The 16,971-nt window shown below is 44.0% G+C and overlaps 1 protein-coding gene across 3 annotated transcripts in view; it reads left to right on the top strand.

Annotated features, from left to right (window-relative positions):
• The first annotated feature begins 10,352 nt into the window (after positions 1–10,352).
• Positions 10,353–16,971, top strand: part of LOC149309556 (protein C-mannosyl-transferase DPY19L1-like) — a 90,515-nt gene continuing 83,896 nt past the window's right edge. For all 3 annotated transcript variants that reach the window (XM_089532727.1, XM_089532728.1, XM_089532726.1), the window contains exons 1-2: positions 10,353–10,789; positions 15,708–15,770. In XM_089532727.1, coding sequence (XP_089388853.1) covers positions 10,426–10,789; positions 15,708–15,770 — 427 coding nt within the window. In that variant the 5' untranslated portion in view covers positions 10,353–10,425. The remainder of the gene's footprint in view (positions 10,790–15,707; positions 15,771–16,971) is intronic.

Raw genomic sequence — 16,971 nt, 5'->3', positions numbered from 1 at the left:
CAATTGAAATTAAGGCTGGAATTACAGAATGATAAAGCTTTGCTTAAAGCCAAGGTCTTAGATGGAACAGAACTTACACAGTACATTCTCCTTTTTGGAAAGGCTATAGGTGAGGGTGAGCATATGTCTTTCATACAGAAATTCTTGACAGCTATAATTCAAAACATCACAGATAACAAAGCTGAAATCTACCTCTTGAACTGACTAGCTCCCTATCCCCCATGGCTAGAATGAGGAGAACAACACACAGCATCTTCTTGCATGTAGTTCACCCATCCACCGACAGATGCACACAGGGATGTCCCTTGTTCGAAGGGAATGGCTTCAAATAGTGGTAGAATTAAAAGATATAGCCATGTTAGTGTGTAGAATCTGTACATAAAGAGATCTTGTAGCACCTTTGAGAGGTGCTACAAGATCTCTCTATGTACTGACTTCAAATAGATTAGCCTTTGAATTAGACCTAATGAGAAGGCTACATACTTAAAGCAACTAGAGATGTCCCTGTGGTATTCTCAGTGCCCTGGTACAAACTAGGTTAAAAACAAACAAACAAACTTTTAAAACATATAATGCTGTCTCACAAGACTTTTGAGAACTTAAAACTCAGTGTCACCCTATTGCATGTTTAGTTAGTGTTAGTTTAAGGATTCAGAGTGTCCAACTACTCCATCAGAGATTGGAGGTTTATGGACTCTAACCTGGATAAAGGGCTATTCAATGAAGCAACCATCCCACAATTTTGTGTATGTTGTAGTAAAGAAGAATGAAAACGCAGGAGTGATTTCATACCTTTAGTTGTGGCTGCAAACGAGTTGAACAGTAGACATTCAATTATTATGGAAACATATTTTTAAGTTCTACTGTATGCTGAAAAGAGAAAATGCTTCATGTACTTTCTTTCTTTCTTTCTTTCTTTCTTTCTTTCTTTCTTTCTTTCTTTCATTACTCGGTACATATAAGCTGTAGGGAGAGGTAGCTGGTGCCAGAGAAAACATTCTCTTTTAATAATGTTTTAACATAGAGCTGTGATGCAGTTTGTAGCAGGGCAGTGAGAAAACCCCACAACTAATCCTTCATAGCAACTGTCTGAACTCTTGGTTGTCTGCCATCCTTTAAACAGCAACCTCATTTTTCTGGTTCCTTCTGGGCTGAATGACCCAGTGTGGGGAATTTATGCTACATTTTTAAAAAGGCTAAATGAAGAAATTGCCTAAAGGGTTTGGTAAATCACAGCTCACATTCCAGCAAATTGACATTCTGTATCTCGTCTGTCTTCAATGCCTAACGCTAAAATATTAAAGTAAGCAAATAGTTATTTATTCCCTTCCCCTACATTTTATATCCCCTTTACAGCCTCTTGGCTATTTGGAGTCAGTTTACAGAAACCAAATGTATACTTTCTGAGGTTTAAATATAAATCCATTTGTTAGGGTATATTTGTTTAGCTTTAAATATTAATTTGCTCACTTTCTTCCTCAACTGGATTCTGCTGTTCACTTTCCTGTAGCTTTTGAGTAAGCAAAACAGTTAATTTTGCATATGTTCCAGTTGAGTTTCTTTTACGGAACAATGAAATTATGTATTTTTCAAATGTTTGAACACAATGTTTGAACACAGTATTTAACATACCTTTAATCATAGACAACCTTTCTGGATTCCTATGGGATACATATACATACTGATTATGACATTCGGCAGTGCAGTAAATATCACGATATACATAGAATTATTAATAAGTGGTCAAGACAATAACAAATGGTGAGAGGTTTGCTGCTAGAAAGGTTGGAGCAATGGACAACTGAAAGCTGGAATACAGATATATCATTGCATTTGCAACAAGATTTATAAAGTGAGACTAGATATACAGTATTATGAAGCATGTAATGACCAAGAACAGCCCAAGATATTTAACATCCTGAGACACAGCAGCAAAATGACCCCATTCTACAGCAACATTCATTAAATCCAGCCAAGTTATTCTGGCACATGAGACAGAAACCCCCTTTTTTCTTTTTCTCCCCCTCCCTCCATTCTTGGGAGTAAAAATATAATAACATATCAAACAACTAGGAATTTGTTGCTCTTTCATTACTCCCCCCCAATCTAAAAAAAGTCCAGAAATAGTACAAGAGTTCTTAGTTGAGAAATTTCTGAAGTTTGATTCTAAATAGATTCATGAAGGAGGCTTTAAGAGAACACAGGACAAAAAGTACCAGGCTTTTTTAAAATCACTAACTGTATTATCAGCATCTTGAGACATGTCTCTTGTTTTGTGAATTTGAATGGATATTCCTATGTTTTTGTTTCTTTTTCATTCAGACTATGGCCAAAGTCCTGCTGAACCTTCTGCCAGCATAATTGTTATACAGTGGACCAGGGGTAGGCAACCTTTTTGAGCCGGGGGCCGGGTTGGTGTCCCCCAGACAACGGGGGGGGGGGGGGGGGGAAATAAATAATTAAATAATATATGACAACATTTTCAAATGTAGGACACATTTTTTAAAAATGGAGGACATGCGAAAAAAATTTGATGATTTTTAAAAAAATGTTAATATAAATGCATGTTTCTTAGGCATGATCAAAATGGAGGACATTTGGGCATTATTCCTAGACAGATGGCAGAAATGTACTTCCCTTTCTGGCCAACCCCCCCTCCCCACATTCCAAACAGCACATTTGGGCATTAAACATGGCTTTACTTAAGATGGCCTCTTGCATATTTCAGAAGCTTATTGCATAACCAAACTCTTTGGGTTTCACACTGAACATGGGTTCACATGGCTATGCATATTGAACATGTCAAGGTGGTCTCATAAGTGATTTGCCCTTGGATTCAACTGTACTTCTCAGAAGTGTGTACTTGGTCAAGGGACTGTGGTTTTTCTTCACTGCGCATGAGTTTGTAAAAATCACAGCAACTTACATTGGATGTGCCTCTGAAGCTGGCTCATATCACCATCGCCATCGCCATCACTATCATCATTGTTAAAACAAAGCAGACCTGTAAAAATGGAATGGAAATCCTCCTCCTCCTCCTGCTCCTTCCTTCCTTCCTCCCTCCCTCCTATTCTTCCTCCTCCTTCCTTCCTTCCTCCCTCCTCCTCCTCCCCACACGCTTCAGCGAGAGGCCAATGGCCCCACGCACTTGCGCAAGAGGCTATTGGCCTCTCGCTCAAGCGTGCAGGGCCTTTGCCCCCACTTGCCCACCGTCAAAGGCCCCGCGCACTTGCGCGACAGGCCAATGGCCCAGCACGCTTGCGCGACAGGCCAAAGGTCCTGCGGGGCCTTTGGCGGTGGGCAAGGTGGCAGCAATCGGCAGCAGGACCGAGCTGGGGCTGGTCCCAACAGCTCAGCAGGCCACATGTGGCCCGCAGGCCGTAGGTTGCCGACCCCTGCAGTGGACCCTTCATATCTGCTGGGATTAGGGGCCCAAGACTCCAATAAAAGTGAAAAACCTCAAATTAAAAAACCCACTATTTTTTTCAACCTGATTGAACACCTTTCTAGGGAGTTTATCAGACTCAAGTTTTGGACCCTGCAATTGCGCTAAGGAAGTGTAAAGAACGTTGCGAAATGACTGTTTCGCGCGATGTCTTACCACATTGCTTGCTTTTCCGTCATTCCCCCGTAACGTTATGTTAGCGCTACAATTGCGCGAAAGTTGCGATTTGCGTGATGCGAAACCATGCATAGCGGAACTGTCTACTACACCAGCGCCTTCCGTTTCTGTCGAGCATTTCGCATCAAAATCCTTGCGCATGCCCTTTGGAGGCTTTGGTGGCATCGTGACCTTTGTGCTTCCGGGGGAGCGAGGGGGTCCCCCCCCCATCTTTAGGGTCCTATTTAGCGGAGGGGAGGGGGAGAAAGAAAGAGCCGAAGGAAAAAGGGGAATCTGGATGCAAAGGGTGACAGAAGGCAAAAGGGGAAATCAGGGTGGCTTTTGGTGGGGGGGAGTGGAGAAAGTGATGCAGGAGGAGGAGGAGGAGGAGGAGGAAGGAGCCGTGGGAAGAAGTGAGCCACGGAAGGCATCCTATAATGGAGCAGGAGGAGGAGGAGGAAGGACCCAGGGCAGCTCAGAGGGAGGTGAGGGTCGGAAGGAAGGAAGAGGATGAGGAGGATTGCTCAGGGAAATAGGGCTGTGGAGAGAAGCTGGGGATGTAGGGAAATGGATGCAGCAGGAGCAGCCTCTTTTGACAATTTATGCACATGATTTTTGGGGTGCTTGCTTTCTTCTTGCTCCTGGAACTTAAGCGCCATTATTATTGTTGTTGTTATTATTATTGTTGTTTGTGTTATATGTGCTACAGTCAGAATGCCTGAGCTGCATTTCCATTTTATTCCCAACTGATTCCATGGGTCAGGTGGAACTGACAGGTCACTCTGTCTCAGCCTCAGTGGAAGGCAATGGCAAAGTGTAAGCAGGAGGAAAGGGGGCAGTTCAGGTCAGGTCAAAGGCAGGGCATGAACAGAGCTCCCATCAGGCACTTTCCTCCCTTTTTAAATAAACTATTTTTGGCAAAATGAGCGCATGTTTTGTAGTGTTTTTTCCTGAAGAACACACACACACATATATATATATATATATATATATATATATATATATATATTTGCCCTTTGCAACAGTATCCCTTTGCTGGAAGTCAGCTAATGAAAGGGAAAGGGAACAATGAAAGGGCACTTTTTTTTCCTTAGAGAATCCATGCTAAAATGCGAATGTAACATTTGAATGTTACGTTTGTTGCTGATGTCAAGTAGGCAATTGGCAAAACGATACATGCTTTTGCAAGGAATGCAGGGATAGCTCTGAAGTGCTTTTAAAGTCATAAAAGAATGCATGACAATCGCATCCTTTTCTGGCATTTACGAGGTGACGAATTTATTATTATTATTATTATTATTATTATTATTACATGTAGAAGAGGCATTCTGGGGTGGCAAGGAGTGGGGGATACAGGATGCATTAACTTGCATTTTGGGGTTGGAAATGGGGCCAAGGGCAGATCATAAGAGGTGTGTTTGACAAAATGAGCACGCTTTGGGGCATTTTGTGCCTGGCTCTTTAACAAAAAGGAGGGGGGGAAGGGTTAGGGTTAGAAGGGGCTGGACTGGATGGCCCTTTGGGGTCCCTTCCATTTCTAGGGTCCTATTTATTCCTTCAGAGAAGAAGAAGGGGCTGGACTGGAGTCTCTCCCATCTCTGCGATCCTATGTATTTCCTCAGGACAGAAGAAGGGGCTGGACTGGATGACCCTTTGGGGTCCCTTGCACAGATTAGATGAGATGTAACTATAGGTACAGACCCTGCTCTCATCACATATACATATACATATACATATACATATACATATACATATAGAACACACACACACACACATATATATATTCACACACACACACACACACACACACACACCTCTTTATAAATACAGGCAGACAAGACTGATATACATATATATGCCAGAGACACATACCAATAAATCTCTCGGCATATTCACAGTATCCACAACAGCTGATAACACACACGGGTCTTTATATTCACATTTATTCCTCCGGGACAGAAGAAGGGGGTGGACTGGATGCCCCTTTAGGGTCCCCTTGATTTCTCGTATCCTATTTCACACATCAAGGCAAAACACACACACAAACACATATATATATCTGCACATATTCACGCAGAACACACATTTATACACACACACAAAAGGAGTGCAGAGGAATGGGGCTGGAATGGATGACCCTTAGGGGCCCCTTAAATTTCTAGCCTCCTAGGTGTTCATGCAGGGCAGAGGAATGGGGCTGGAATGGATGACCCTTAGGGGCCCTTAAATTTCTAGCCTCCTAGGTGTTCTTGCAGGGCAGAGGAATGGGGCTGGAATGGATGACTCTTAGGGGACCCTTACATTTCTAGCCTCCTAGGTGTTCACACAGGGCAGAGGAATGGGGCTGGAATGGATGACCCTTAGGGGCCCCTTACATTTCTAGCCTCCTAGGTGTTCACGCAGGGCAGAGGAATGGGGCTGGAATGGATGACCCTTAGGGGCCCCTTACATTTCTAGCCTCCTAGGTGTTCACGCAGGGCAGAGGAATGGGGCTGGAATGGATGACCCTTAGGGGCCCCTTACATTTCTAGCCTCCTAGGTGTTCACGCAGGGCAGAGGAATGGGGCTGGAATGGATGACCCTTAGGGGCCCCTTACATTTCTAGCCTCCTAGGTGTTCACGCAGGGCAGAGGAATGGGGCTGGAATGGATGACCCTTAGGGGCCCCTTACATTTCTAGCCTCCTAGGTGTTCATGCAGGGCAGAGCAACCCCCTCCCCACCTCCCCCGGGGTTTTCCTGAAAAAGGAAGGCCACTGGAAGGGAATGGGGTGAAAAAGCAGCCCTGCATCATGGGAACTTTGCAATCAGTAACTTTTGCGTTGCATTGCGCTGCTGCCTACCACACCAAACCATTTCACAACACATTCGCAAGGATAACGGGAGACAAAGGCCTGACTTCCCTTTTTTCCCATAGTGCCCAAAAAGGGGAGGGATGACGCTAAAACTACGGGAGTGTTGCGCAACGGGCTCCCATAGAAATGAATGGCGTCTGGAAGAACATCGCACTTTCACGTTATTGCGCAACGTTGGTGACGCTAACATTGCGCGATAGGCAGGGAAAATCACCAAAACCCCGCATCTGATAAACTCCTAGGAATCCCTAGTTCTCCGGTACAACTCTATGGTAAACATCTGCCAGAAGCTGACCAGAGAATTGCACTGGAGGAGCTACAAATGCCTAAAGAAGTCTTCTCTCTTCCAATCTCTAGGTCCTCCAGTGCGACTTCTAGCAAAAGTTGACCATGGAGTCATGCTGAAGGACCCAAATTACAGATTCCTAGAGAGAACATATTAAAACCATGAATAATCAAATCTGCAAAAGTGAAAGCCACAAAGGTGGAGGAGAGCCAATTGTATAGCAGTGGAGTGGTTCAAGCAGTGGCAAGGAGAAGGCAGAGAAATCTGCCCTCTGACCAGTGAAGGAGCTGGGAAGGCAGGTCTTTCTCCCAACAGAGATGAGTTTTGCTACTGTCCCTCTCTATCACAGCATGCACCGCAGCCGTTCTACAAAGGACTAAAGACTGCAGTGCCATACCACTTAGCCACTGAACATAGTCTGACGCTACTGACAAGATCCAGGTTTGCATTGTAAATCATGACTAACGTTTCACATTGATTTCAGCAGGACTCAGCTGTAACCCACTTAAGGTCTGTCAGCCTTCTGAACATAATCAAACTGGACACACTCCTTGCAGATTTACTGAATAGCTGCAAATATACTCCTCTATGTATAGTTTTAATCCTCTGGATCCCATGTTGACACTGGTATGTTATTTTCTGAATCTACATTTTCATTGTTTTTTGGATAGTCATCTGTAATTACTTTTTGCTTTTTAAAGAAATTCAAAATCAATTCATATGCAGAATTAGAATTTTTGCACCTTTTTTAAATACCACTTTACGACACATACACCCCCACATGCTTTTATCCACCCGCTGTTAAGTTAGATAAAAGTAACTGTTTGTGCCTTGAAATGCTGGCGGTACTATGAGAATGTCTTAAATCAGGGCTGGGCAAAGTGGGGCTGTCTAGACATTGATAGACTATGAGTCCCAGCAACCCCACCCAGCACAGTCGATGCTGAGTTGTTCTAGGAGATGCAGCACAACAATATCTGGAAGGCTGCATTTCACCCATCTCTGCCTTATATGGTCACTTACATATAGATTTAATAAGAAGCGCAAAGTCCCTGCTGAGATGGCCTTTCCCCATCTGGTAGGATATGACTAGCAAGCCTAGTCGGGGGATCATGTGGCCCTCTGGAACGTAGTAGATGACTAATGCTATCATTTATCATGAGTAGGGGCTGATGGGAATTGTGATCAAAGATCCTGAGGCCTATTGCCTTAAGTGCAGCCAATATTTAGCAATCCCACTGTTTTGCTATGTCCCTCTTGCACTGTCACACATTCCCAGCATCTAGCTAGGAGAAGACAAATACACAGGGACCACATTTTTAGGTTTGGAACATGGCAAGGGGCAAGTAGAGGATATGATCTTCCTCATCTTAGTGCAATGAAAGCATATCCTCTTGGACTAGGATGGACCAATCAGCAAACCCATTGAACCTGTATCTTGATATTACCTGGGTCCTTCACATGTCTTCAGGTGCTCTTCCCATGGGGAAGCTTCCTGCTGATCCAAAGGTCATCATGATGACCTCTTCAAAATATGTCTAGCTCCAGATAGGAAAACAGGAAGATGTGAAATGCCATACATAATGTGGGGGTGTCATGTATGTTAACACATCAAAACGTGTCTTACTTCCAAAATGATAGGCACTTAGTGACTTGAGTTCACTCTTAGAAGAAATGATGGTTCATTGGTTCCAATATCTAATATTCTGAGAGGCAGAAAGTACATATTTTTCTCATTTCACTTCTTTCCACAACAACATAAACCTGTCACAGGTACTCCTTCAGCTTTCCTAGTACTTTGTGTGTTGTGATGATTTTTTTAAAATATAATAAATAAATAACATAATATAATAAATAATAATAATATAAATAAACACATTAGTAACTTAAATGTGTCATGAATTCAAAGATATATAGCCATGCTAGTCTGTAGAATCAAGTACCCAGAGAGATCGTGTAGCACCTTTGAGATCAACCAAAAGAAACTGGCAGCATGGGCTTTCGTAGACTTCAGTCTACTTCTTCTCCACCAAATGCATCTGAGGAAGTAGACTATGAAAGTTCATGCTGCCAATTTCTTTCCTTCAGTTGGTCTCAAAGGTGCTACAAGATCTATGTATTAAATGTGCCACGAAAGTGTATGAAGTATTGATTGCTCTTCATAAACCAAAGTATTGCTTAAAATAAAAATGTTTTAATAATAATAGTTCCTTAGACTTACTAGAGGAAGAACAATGAAAGAAATTAAGTGCATACAGTAGGCCCTTAGTATCCACTGGGGTTTTGTTTGAGGACTCCCTATACAGACCAAGTCCCATGATATACAATAGCACAGTAAAATGGTGTCCTTTATACAGAATGGCACAATCAAGGTTTGCTCTTTGGATCTTTGTTTAAAGGCATCTTTCAAGCCATGGATGCAGAATGCGTGGACAGGGAGGGCTGGCTGCATTTCTGGGTGGTTTTGTGCATTCAGTGCCATCTCTTGGTGTTATTTTCACATACATCCATTAAATGTTACTGGCAGCAATATCTGCCACTTTTGCAACTGTGTGAAAGAGAGACATTTGTGTTAACTTTACCTACACAATAATAGAAAAGTAAGCCTGTCAGCTGATTAAAGGTATTTGGTTTAACCACCTAGATTTTAATGGCAGCAAGTAAAACATCTGTACAATGCAATTGTGTCACTGGGGCAAAATCTTCCACAACAGCTAAGTATGGTCTTGTCTCAACATTTTTGTTGTGTGACAATTTAATGTGTCTCAGAATGGGTGCGAGTGTGTGTGTATATGTATGGGAAACCCCTTAGACTAGCCCCTTCCCCATGAAATGATCTAGTGAAATTGGACCCCCACGACTCCTGTGTAGCTGAGCCTCCTCAGGAATTGTGCTATGATGAATAAAGCACTAAGAAGAGGCTGAAGGCACACAACAACAACAACAACAGTATGGATATGGGCTCCAAGGGCATCAGCTAGCAAGCATATAGGAAAATGTGTTGGGCAAATGTAATTGGGCAAAACATTTCATTTGATGACTGAACTGAAAAAGAAGTGGAAACGTGGAGGGCAAATAGATCTAGGCCAATAATGTCATGTATTGAATTAAAAGGGAAAGCCATGAAACTGTGGAGGACAATGGTCAAAACAGGCCAAGCCTAAGGTGAGAGAGAACCAATGCCACCCCACTCTCTCTCTCTCTCTCTCTCTCTCATCTCCTCAGAGAGAGAGAGAGACTGAGAGGAATGAGATAGGAATGGATCTGTCTCTGAGGAAACAAGGGGGAGGGGGGAGGAGGAGGAGGCCAGGGCGCATGCGCGCGAGGCGAGTCCCAGACGACCGTTAAACACTCGCGCAACTAGCGAGGGGGGAGGAGGAGGAGGCCAGGGCGCATGCGCGCGAGGCGAGTACGAGACGACCGTTAAACACTCGCGCGGCGCTAGTTGCGAGTGTTTAACGGTCGTCTCGGACTCGCCTCGCACGCATGCGCCCTGGCCTCCTCCTCCTCCTCCCCCCTCGCTAGTGTTTAACGGTCGTCGGCCTGGCCTCGCGCGCCCCTCAGCGCTATATAAACCGCTACCACCGGCTTCTTTGTGGCAGTTGCTCTCAGCCGAGAGTGAGGGAGGGCAGTCCTCTGCCGCCATTTCCTCTCTTTGAGTGTGCTTGTGCGTACGCTGAGGAGAATGGCTGTCCCTAGAAGGGGCCGGGGCCGAGGAAGAAGAGTAGAGCCTCCGCCTCCCCCTCCGCCTCCCCTTCTGCCTCCGCCTCCCGAGGGAGAAGACCAGGGAGAAGCGGCGCCTCAGCAGCTGCAGCAACAGCAGCAGCAGCAGCAGGCAGACCCTAACGCTGGCGCCGATCAGGGGCTGCAGCAGCCCCCGGAAATGCAGCTGCTTGGAGGGGCTGGTGGCAGCAGGAGAGGGGCAGCAGCAGCAGCAGGAGGAGGAGGAGGAGGGGGTCCCGGCCGGAGAGGGCCCAGGGGCGACGGACAGAGGCCGGAGGGAAGCCGCGTCCTCCTGGGCGTCGCGATCTGCCAGCAGTGGCTGCGCGGTGAGAGGCAGCGCCTCAAGCGGAAGACAGTGGAACTGCGGATAGGATGCCTTTTTCATAGGGCTCCTTAAGGGATGCCTTCGAGGCTAACAGCTGGCAGCAGTGACGTCACGCAGGATGACGTCACAGCCCCTCCCTCCCTCCCTCCGTTGGGACCTTGTTACATGTAACATTAAAAGATACAAAGCACATAGAGAACAATACAGCTTGGCTATACGTCACACACCTGACTGAAAATGGCTCCCTAGGTTTACACTTTCCCCATATCTTAGACTTGGTATCACTACTACAGCCTCATTTACTTACAAAGGGCTTGTCTTGTATGCCTCTCCAGTGCAATAACACCATACACTTGACACCTTTCTTCCTAATCTGTACATTAGACACGTTTTGTATCCACACCCTCTCCCTCCATTGACCTCCTCCTCCGCCTCCCCCCATTTCACAACACACAGAATCCCTTAGTAATGGGATTTTCCTGGTGCTAATGTTATTCCTAAATCACAATCTCTCTCTCTCTCTAGATATACACACACACACACACACACACACCGCTGGACATAACGCTAATAGTAATGAGAAAAACAACTTGGATTGTAAGCCTGAGGAGAGGGAGTGTGTGTGTGTGTGTATATATATATATAAATATAATAAAAACTAGCGAAATAGAAAAATATTACGCCTTCGCCTTACAATACCCTAATGCGCAACCTAAATGCGTTCAAGTCACAGCATCCTAGCACGCAACCTAAATGCGTTCACAACATCCTAATGCACAACCTAAATGCGTTCAAATCACAATATTTATTTATTTACGGTATTTAAACTCATCCCTAAAGGCTCAGAGCGGCTGACAATGATTATTTTCTTTTTAAAAAGACATGACCCAAAAGGAGAAGGGAATGGCGGTGGGGAAGAAAGAAGGGGGTCAGGTCCAGCAGCTCTCCTCTCCCTCTGAGGCCTGGACCAAGGCAGACGGACTGGAGGGAGCGCTCTGTTTCTTAGTATATGCTAATGCGCAACCTAAATGCAGTCAAATCACTATATCCTCAGGCAAAACCTAAATGCGTTCAGATTTCAATACCCTAATGCACACAGCAAAGATTGGGTTAAAATGTGACGTCATTAAAAACATTTGATTAAAGAGTTTAAAAATTTCAATTTTTTTCTTTAAAAAAATTAAAAGTTTGAAGTTTGAAATGTTAATTTAAAGAAAAATAATAATAATTCTGGGGCCACTCTTTTCTCCTCGCATTGAGCTGAATGCCACAGCCTGTTCCTGCAAAATGTAGCTGTTTGAGGAGCAGTGGTTTCACACACACCCTCCCTTTGGGCTGTTGCCTGGTCCACAAACACACACACACAGTGACAGCACTGGATGGTAGCATGAGCTTTTGGAGACTCTAAACTACTTCTTCAGGTGCATTCATTCAATGAAGTGTTTATGCGCATCTGAGGAAGTAGGTTTGAATCTGCGAAAGCTCATGCTACCAGCTTCTTTCTTTCAGTTAGCCTCAAAGGGATCCCTTTGCATACTGAGGCGGGTTATAGACAGCCCATTTGGGGCGGTCTGCACCTGCCCCTTTCCCCAGTGTATCGGGGCCTCAGTGTGCAGAGCGGCAGCCGCTGAGGCCCCGATCCGCCGCTTTTCAGGCTGTGGGGAAGCAGCAAAACGCCGCTTCCCCGCAGCCTGAAAAGGGGTGTCCCTGGGGCTTTAAGCCCCAAGGACACCCCGCGGCGGCGGGGAGAAGGAGAAAGGGGCCGCTTGGCCCCTTTCTCTTTTAGTCCGCTGGGCGCAGCCGTCTGAAGGCTGCCCCCAGCGGACTAAACCAGGAAGGAGCTCCGAAACGGAGCTCCTTCCTGCTCCGTGTTCAGGGCGCACTAAGCGCCCTTGCGCGGAGCAAGGACGTCACGTCCGCGCCGCCCCGTCTAGAGGCGGCGCGGCCGTGACGTCCTCACGGCGGCGGCCGTATGGAAGGGCCGCCGCCATTTAGTGCGTGACGAGCATGCACTAGGGTTAGGGCGGTGCGGAAGCACTGCCCTTTTGTAACCCTAGTGCGTGCTCGTCACGCACTAAAGTGCCGGTCTGTAACTGGCCTGACTTTCCAGACTAGCACAGCTATGTCTTTGAATTCTACCGCCATGATGTTACAAATGGGAAGGGGCTGGATTTCATGGGGTTTAAAAAATGAATCTGGATAAAGTTGATGCAAGGCACTTCTGTGAACTCAGCAGAAGGTGTCATCTTCAGAACCAATTGGGCAGAATCCAGAGTCTGGAAGGATGGTAGAAAAGGCGTGACGCCTCTGTTAGCCATTTCCCAGAATGGTTTTCATTAGCATGGAGAGGGTTTGTTTTAATACCCGAAGTTGCTGTTATGTTAACATTAGAATCCAAGGGTCTGACATAGAAAATGATATGTAGTACTCTAGTTCACACCCTAAATATCTTTGAGCAGGCACTCAGAAGTTGTTGCTGTTGTTAACTGTTTTGACCCATGGCAACCCTCTGGATGAGCCATCTCCAAGACTCCCTTTGCTCCACTGCTCTGCTTAGGTCCTGTAAACCCATACCCATGACTGCCTTAATTGAGTCCATCCATCTATCATGTGGCCTTCCCTCTTTCTGCTTCCCTCCACCTTTCCCATCATTATTGTTTTTTCCAGTGAGTCCTCCCTTTTCATGATGTGCCCAAAGTACAACAGCCTCAGTTTGGTCATCTTGGCTTCCAGGGAGGTTTCCGGCTTGATCTGCTCTAGATCCCATTTGTTTGTCCTTTTGGTTGTCTGTGGGATCCTCAACACTCTTCTCCAGCACCACATCTCAAATGAATAGATTTTCTTCCTATCTTCTTTCTTAATGGTCCAGCTCTCGCATCCATACACAGAATCATAGAGTTGGCAGAGACATGGTAATAGGGAATACAGTGGCTTGTATGAATCTGACTTTTGTGCTTAGCTGTATATCTTTGCATTTTAGAATCTTTTCTAGTTCTTTCATAGCCACTCTCCCCATTCTTAATCTTCTGATTTCATGGCTGCAGCCCCCGTTCCTATCAATGTTTGATCCCAGTTATGAGAACTCTATCTCTGTTTCCTTGTTGTCTCTAGGTTGAATTTGTGTAGATTCTCCATGGTCATTATTTTTGTTTTCTTTATGTTCAACAGTAAGCCTGCATTGGCACTTTCTTCCTTGATCTTTTTCAGTAGTTGTTCTAGGTCTGTGAGGTTTTCAGCTAGTATTATGGTGTCATCTGTGTATCTTAGATGGTTGATAATTCCACAAAATGAATTTTACCATCTATGGAGTGAGAAATGTTGAATGTCCAGGCTGGGATCAGGAGATGAAGAGGCACTAGAGATCTTATTGCAAACATATATTGGATAACAGGATACATGAATGAATTTCAAAAGAAAATTGTCCCGTGCTTTATAGATTACAGCTAAGCCTTTGATTGTGTAGATCAATATCCCCAAACTTTGGTCGTCCAGATGTTTTGGACTCCCAGAAGCCCCAGCCAGCTTGGCCCACTGTCAAGAATTCTGGGAGCTGAAGTCCAAAAAACCTGGAGGACCAATGTTTGTGGACCACTGGTGTAGATCACAAAAAAATGATGGTTCACTCTTAAAGAAATGAGTGTGCCACAACATTCAGTTGTCCTGATGAATACCATGTACTTAGGACAAGAGGCTACTATTAGGACAGAACGCAGAGAAACAGAATGGTTTTTAGTTGGCATGGGGACAGTTCCAGGCAAGCCTGTATTTTATTACCTTATCTGTTTAACTTGTATGCTGAACATAGCATACATAAAGCAAGATTGGACTCTGAGGAAGGAGACATGAAAATTGGAGTAAGGAACATCAACAATTTAGGATATGCAGATGACACCATAGATCCGTTTTTATACACTAGCAGAAAATAGCAAAGAGCTGAAACGGTTACCAAAGAAAGTACAGTCGGCCCTTCTTATACACAGATTTTTTTATATACGGATTCAAGCATATATAGTTTGAAAATGTTCAAAAAAATATAAATTTCAAATATCAAACCTTGATTTTCCATTTTTTATAAAGTACACCATTTTATGTCATTAAATTTAATGGGACTTGAGCATCCACGGATTTTGTTATACATGAGGGATCTTGGAACCAAACCCCAGCGTATAACAAGGGTCCATTATAAAGGAAGAACACCTGAAGGCAGGTTTACAGTTGAACATTAAGAAAACAAAAATAATGACGGCCGATGATTTACATAACTAAAGCAGATCTTGGAGACGTTGAAATAGTTCAAGATTTTCCATACCTTGGCTCAGTCATTAATCAGAATACATTAATCAGATACTGCAGTCAATAAATCAAAAGGAGAGTAGGACTTGAAAGTGCAGCTAGGAAGGAACTAGAGAAAGTTAGGGTTGTCCATGTCACTGAATTTCCCATTTCTATGTATGGTTGTGAAAGCTAGAGCGACGAAAATGGATAGGAAGAAAATCACCTCAACCTTGGACTGCTAAAAAGATAAATGATTTCTAGAGCAAATTAAGATGAACTCTTCTTAGATACCAAGAGGACTAAACTCTCGTACTTTGGCCATATCAGGATAAGGATAAGACATGATTCAGTAGTAAAGGCAATAATGCTTGGTAAGGTAGGAGGCAGTAGAAAAGAGGAAGACTACATTCCAGGTGGATAGATTCAATCATGGAAGCCATGGCCCTGAGTCTGCAAGACCTGAGCAGGGCTGTTAATGATGGAGTGACTTGGAGGCCTCTCGTTCATGGATTCTCCACAAGTTGGCAGTTAACAACAACAGCATCTTCAAATTTCCAAACATATTTTAAATTGTACCTTTGTAAAAAGAGGGATTAAGTAGTAAAAGGTCTAATAGTTATCTTTTTTTTAATTTTAAAAAACAGGCATTCTGCAGGCTATAGGAATCGCAAGAGCAGATAGTAAGATATGGCTTACTCTTGTACTAGGTGAGATGATACATATGTTTAAAATTCTGTTCTTTAACAGGGTATCCCTACACATGTTTACCCAGAAGTAAATATTATTCATTTGGACTAAGAGGTGAAAGAGACTGCCCCCAAAGGGCTGATTGGGGCCTCCCTGGGGCCCCTTGACCCCGCACTGGCAACCACATGCTGCGGCCCCAATCTGCCCCCAAACCGGCCTAAATAGGAGTGGGAAAGATCTGCCTGTTTGGGCTGGAAAAAAGCATCAAGCAACTCCAGGGACGTTCAATGTCAAAACACCGTGCCCCCAAGCCGCCTGGTCTGTTCTGGCCCTTTCTTCCAGATTGGTGCACGTACAAATGCAACCTAAGTCTTAAATATTAATGTGCTTTTGATTGCACATAGATGATGTGGAGACTACTTTGGTGCATAATGTTAAGTATACAGTATGTGTGAGTTCTTATAAACAGCTGTAAAACAGTATTAATACTGTTTGACTTCCATAAGTAAAATTTCACATCTTTAACTTTATATTATTAAAAACTGTTAAAAAGCAGGCCATGAGAATGAGATGCTTACTTTTTGATATTCTTACACATCAACATAAATTCTGTATGTTTATATAATTACTCCTTTGTAGAATTTTAAGTAATGCATTTGTGTCAGGAATGCTTTGGAATAAAGGTAACATTTTAAGGAGGTTTCACAGCTACTGCTTCACTCACATTTTTAGACACATGGAGACCAAATGCCTGAGATCCCCCGTTCCCCAGTTTGATTGCAAGAGCATATCCAGGCAGTAACATTTAAAATAAGACACATGTGTATATTCCCCTTGACTTTTGCATGGGTGATTCTAGCTCTTCTGTTCATGCCACATAGCAGAGGTTGCATTAATAGTGTACAGGAGGGATAGAAATTTTGTGACCTCTTAGATACTTTGAGGCTGCATCTCACCATTGCCTATACTGGCTAGGGCTGTTTGGAGCAGCGGTTCAACAGTGTCTGGAGGGCCATCATGGTTCTACAAGCGTGAGTCGTCTTTGAAAGATGGCTACCTAAATCCAGTTCTTGGGTCCAGCTAAAGTAGATTAATTTAGCCAAACATACATATATATTAATTTATCATATTTCCACTGATGGAAGTAACAGTTGGATTTATTTTTATTATTGATTAATGGGATGTAGGCCATCTGTGTTTGCAGACATTTTAATATTAGCA

Source organism: Sceloporus occidentalis, unplaced genomic scaffold (genome assembly GCF_023333645.1).
Source record: "Sceloporus occidentalis isolate IW3139 unplaced genomic scaffold, rSceOcc1.0.p SCAF_7, whole genome shotgun sequence".
Classification (NCBI taxonomy): domain Eukaryota; kingdom Metazoa; phylum Chordata; class Lepidosauria; order Squamata; family Phrynosomatidae; genus Sceloporus; species Sceloporus occidentalis.
The sequence above is the reverse complement of the archived record's forward strand: the minus strand, read 5'-3'. Positions and strand labels throughout refer to the sequence as shown.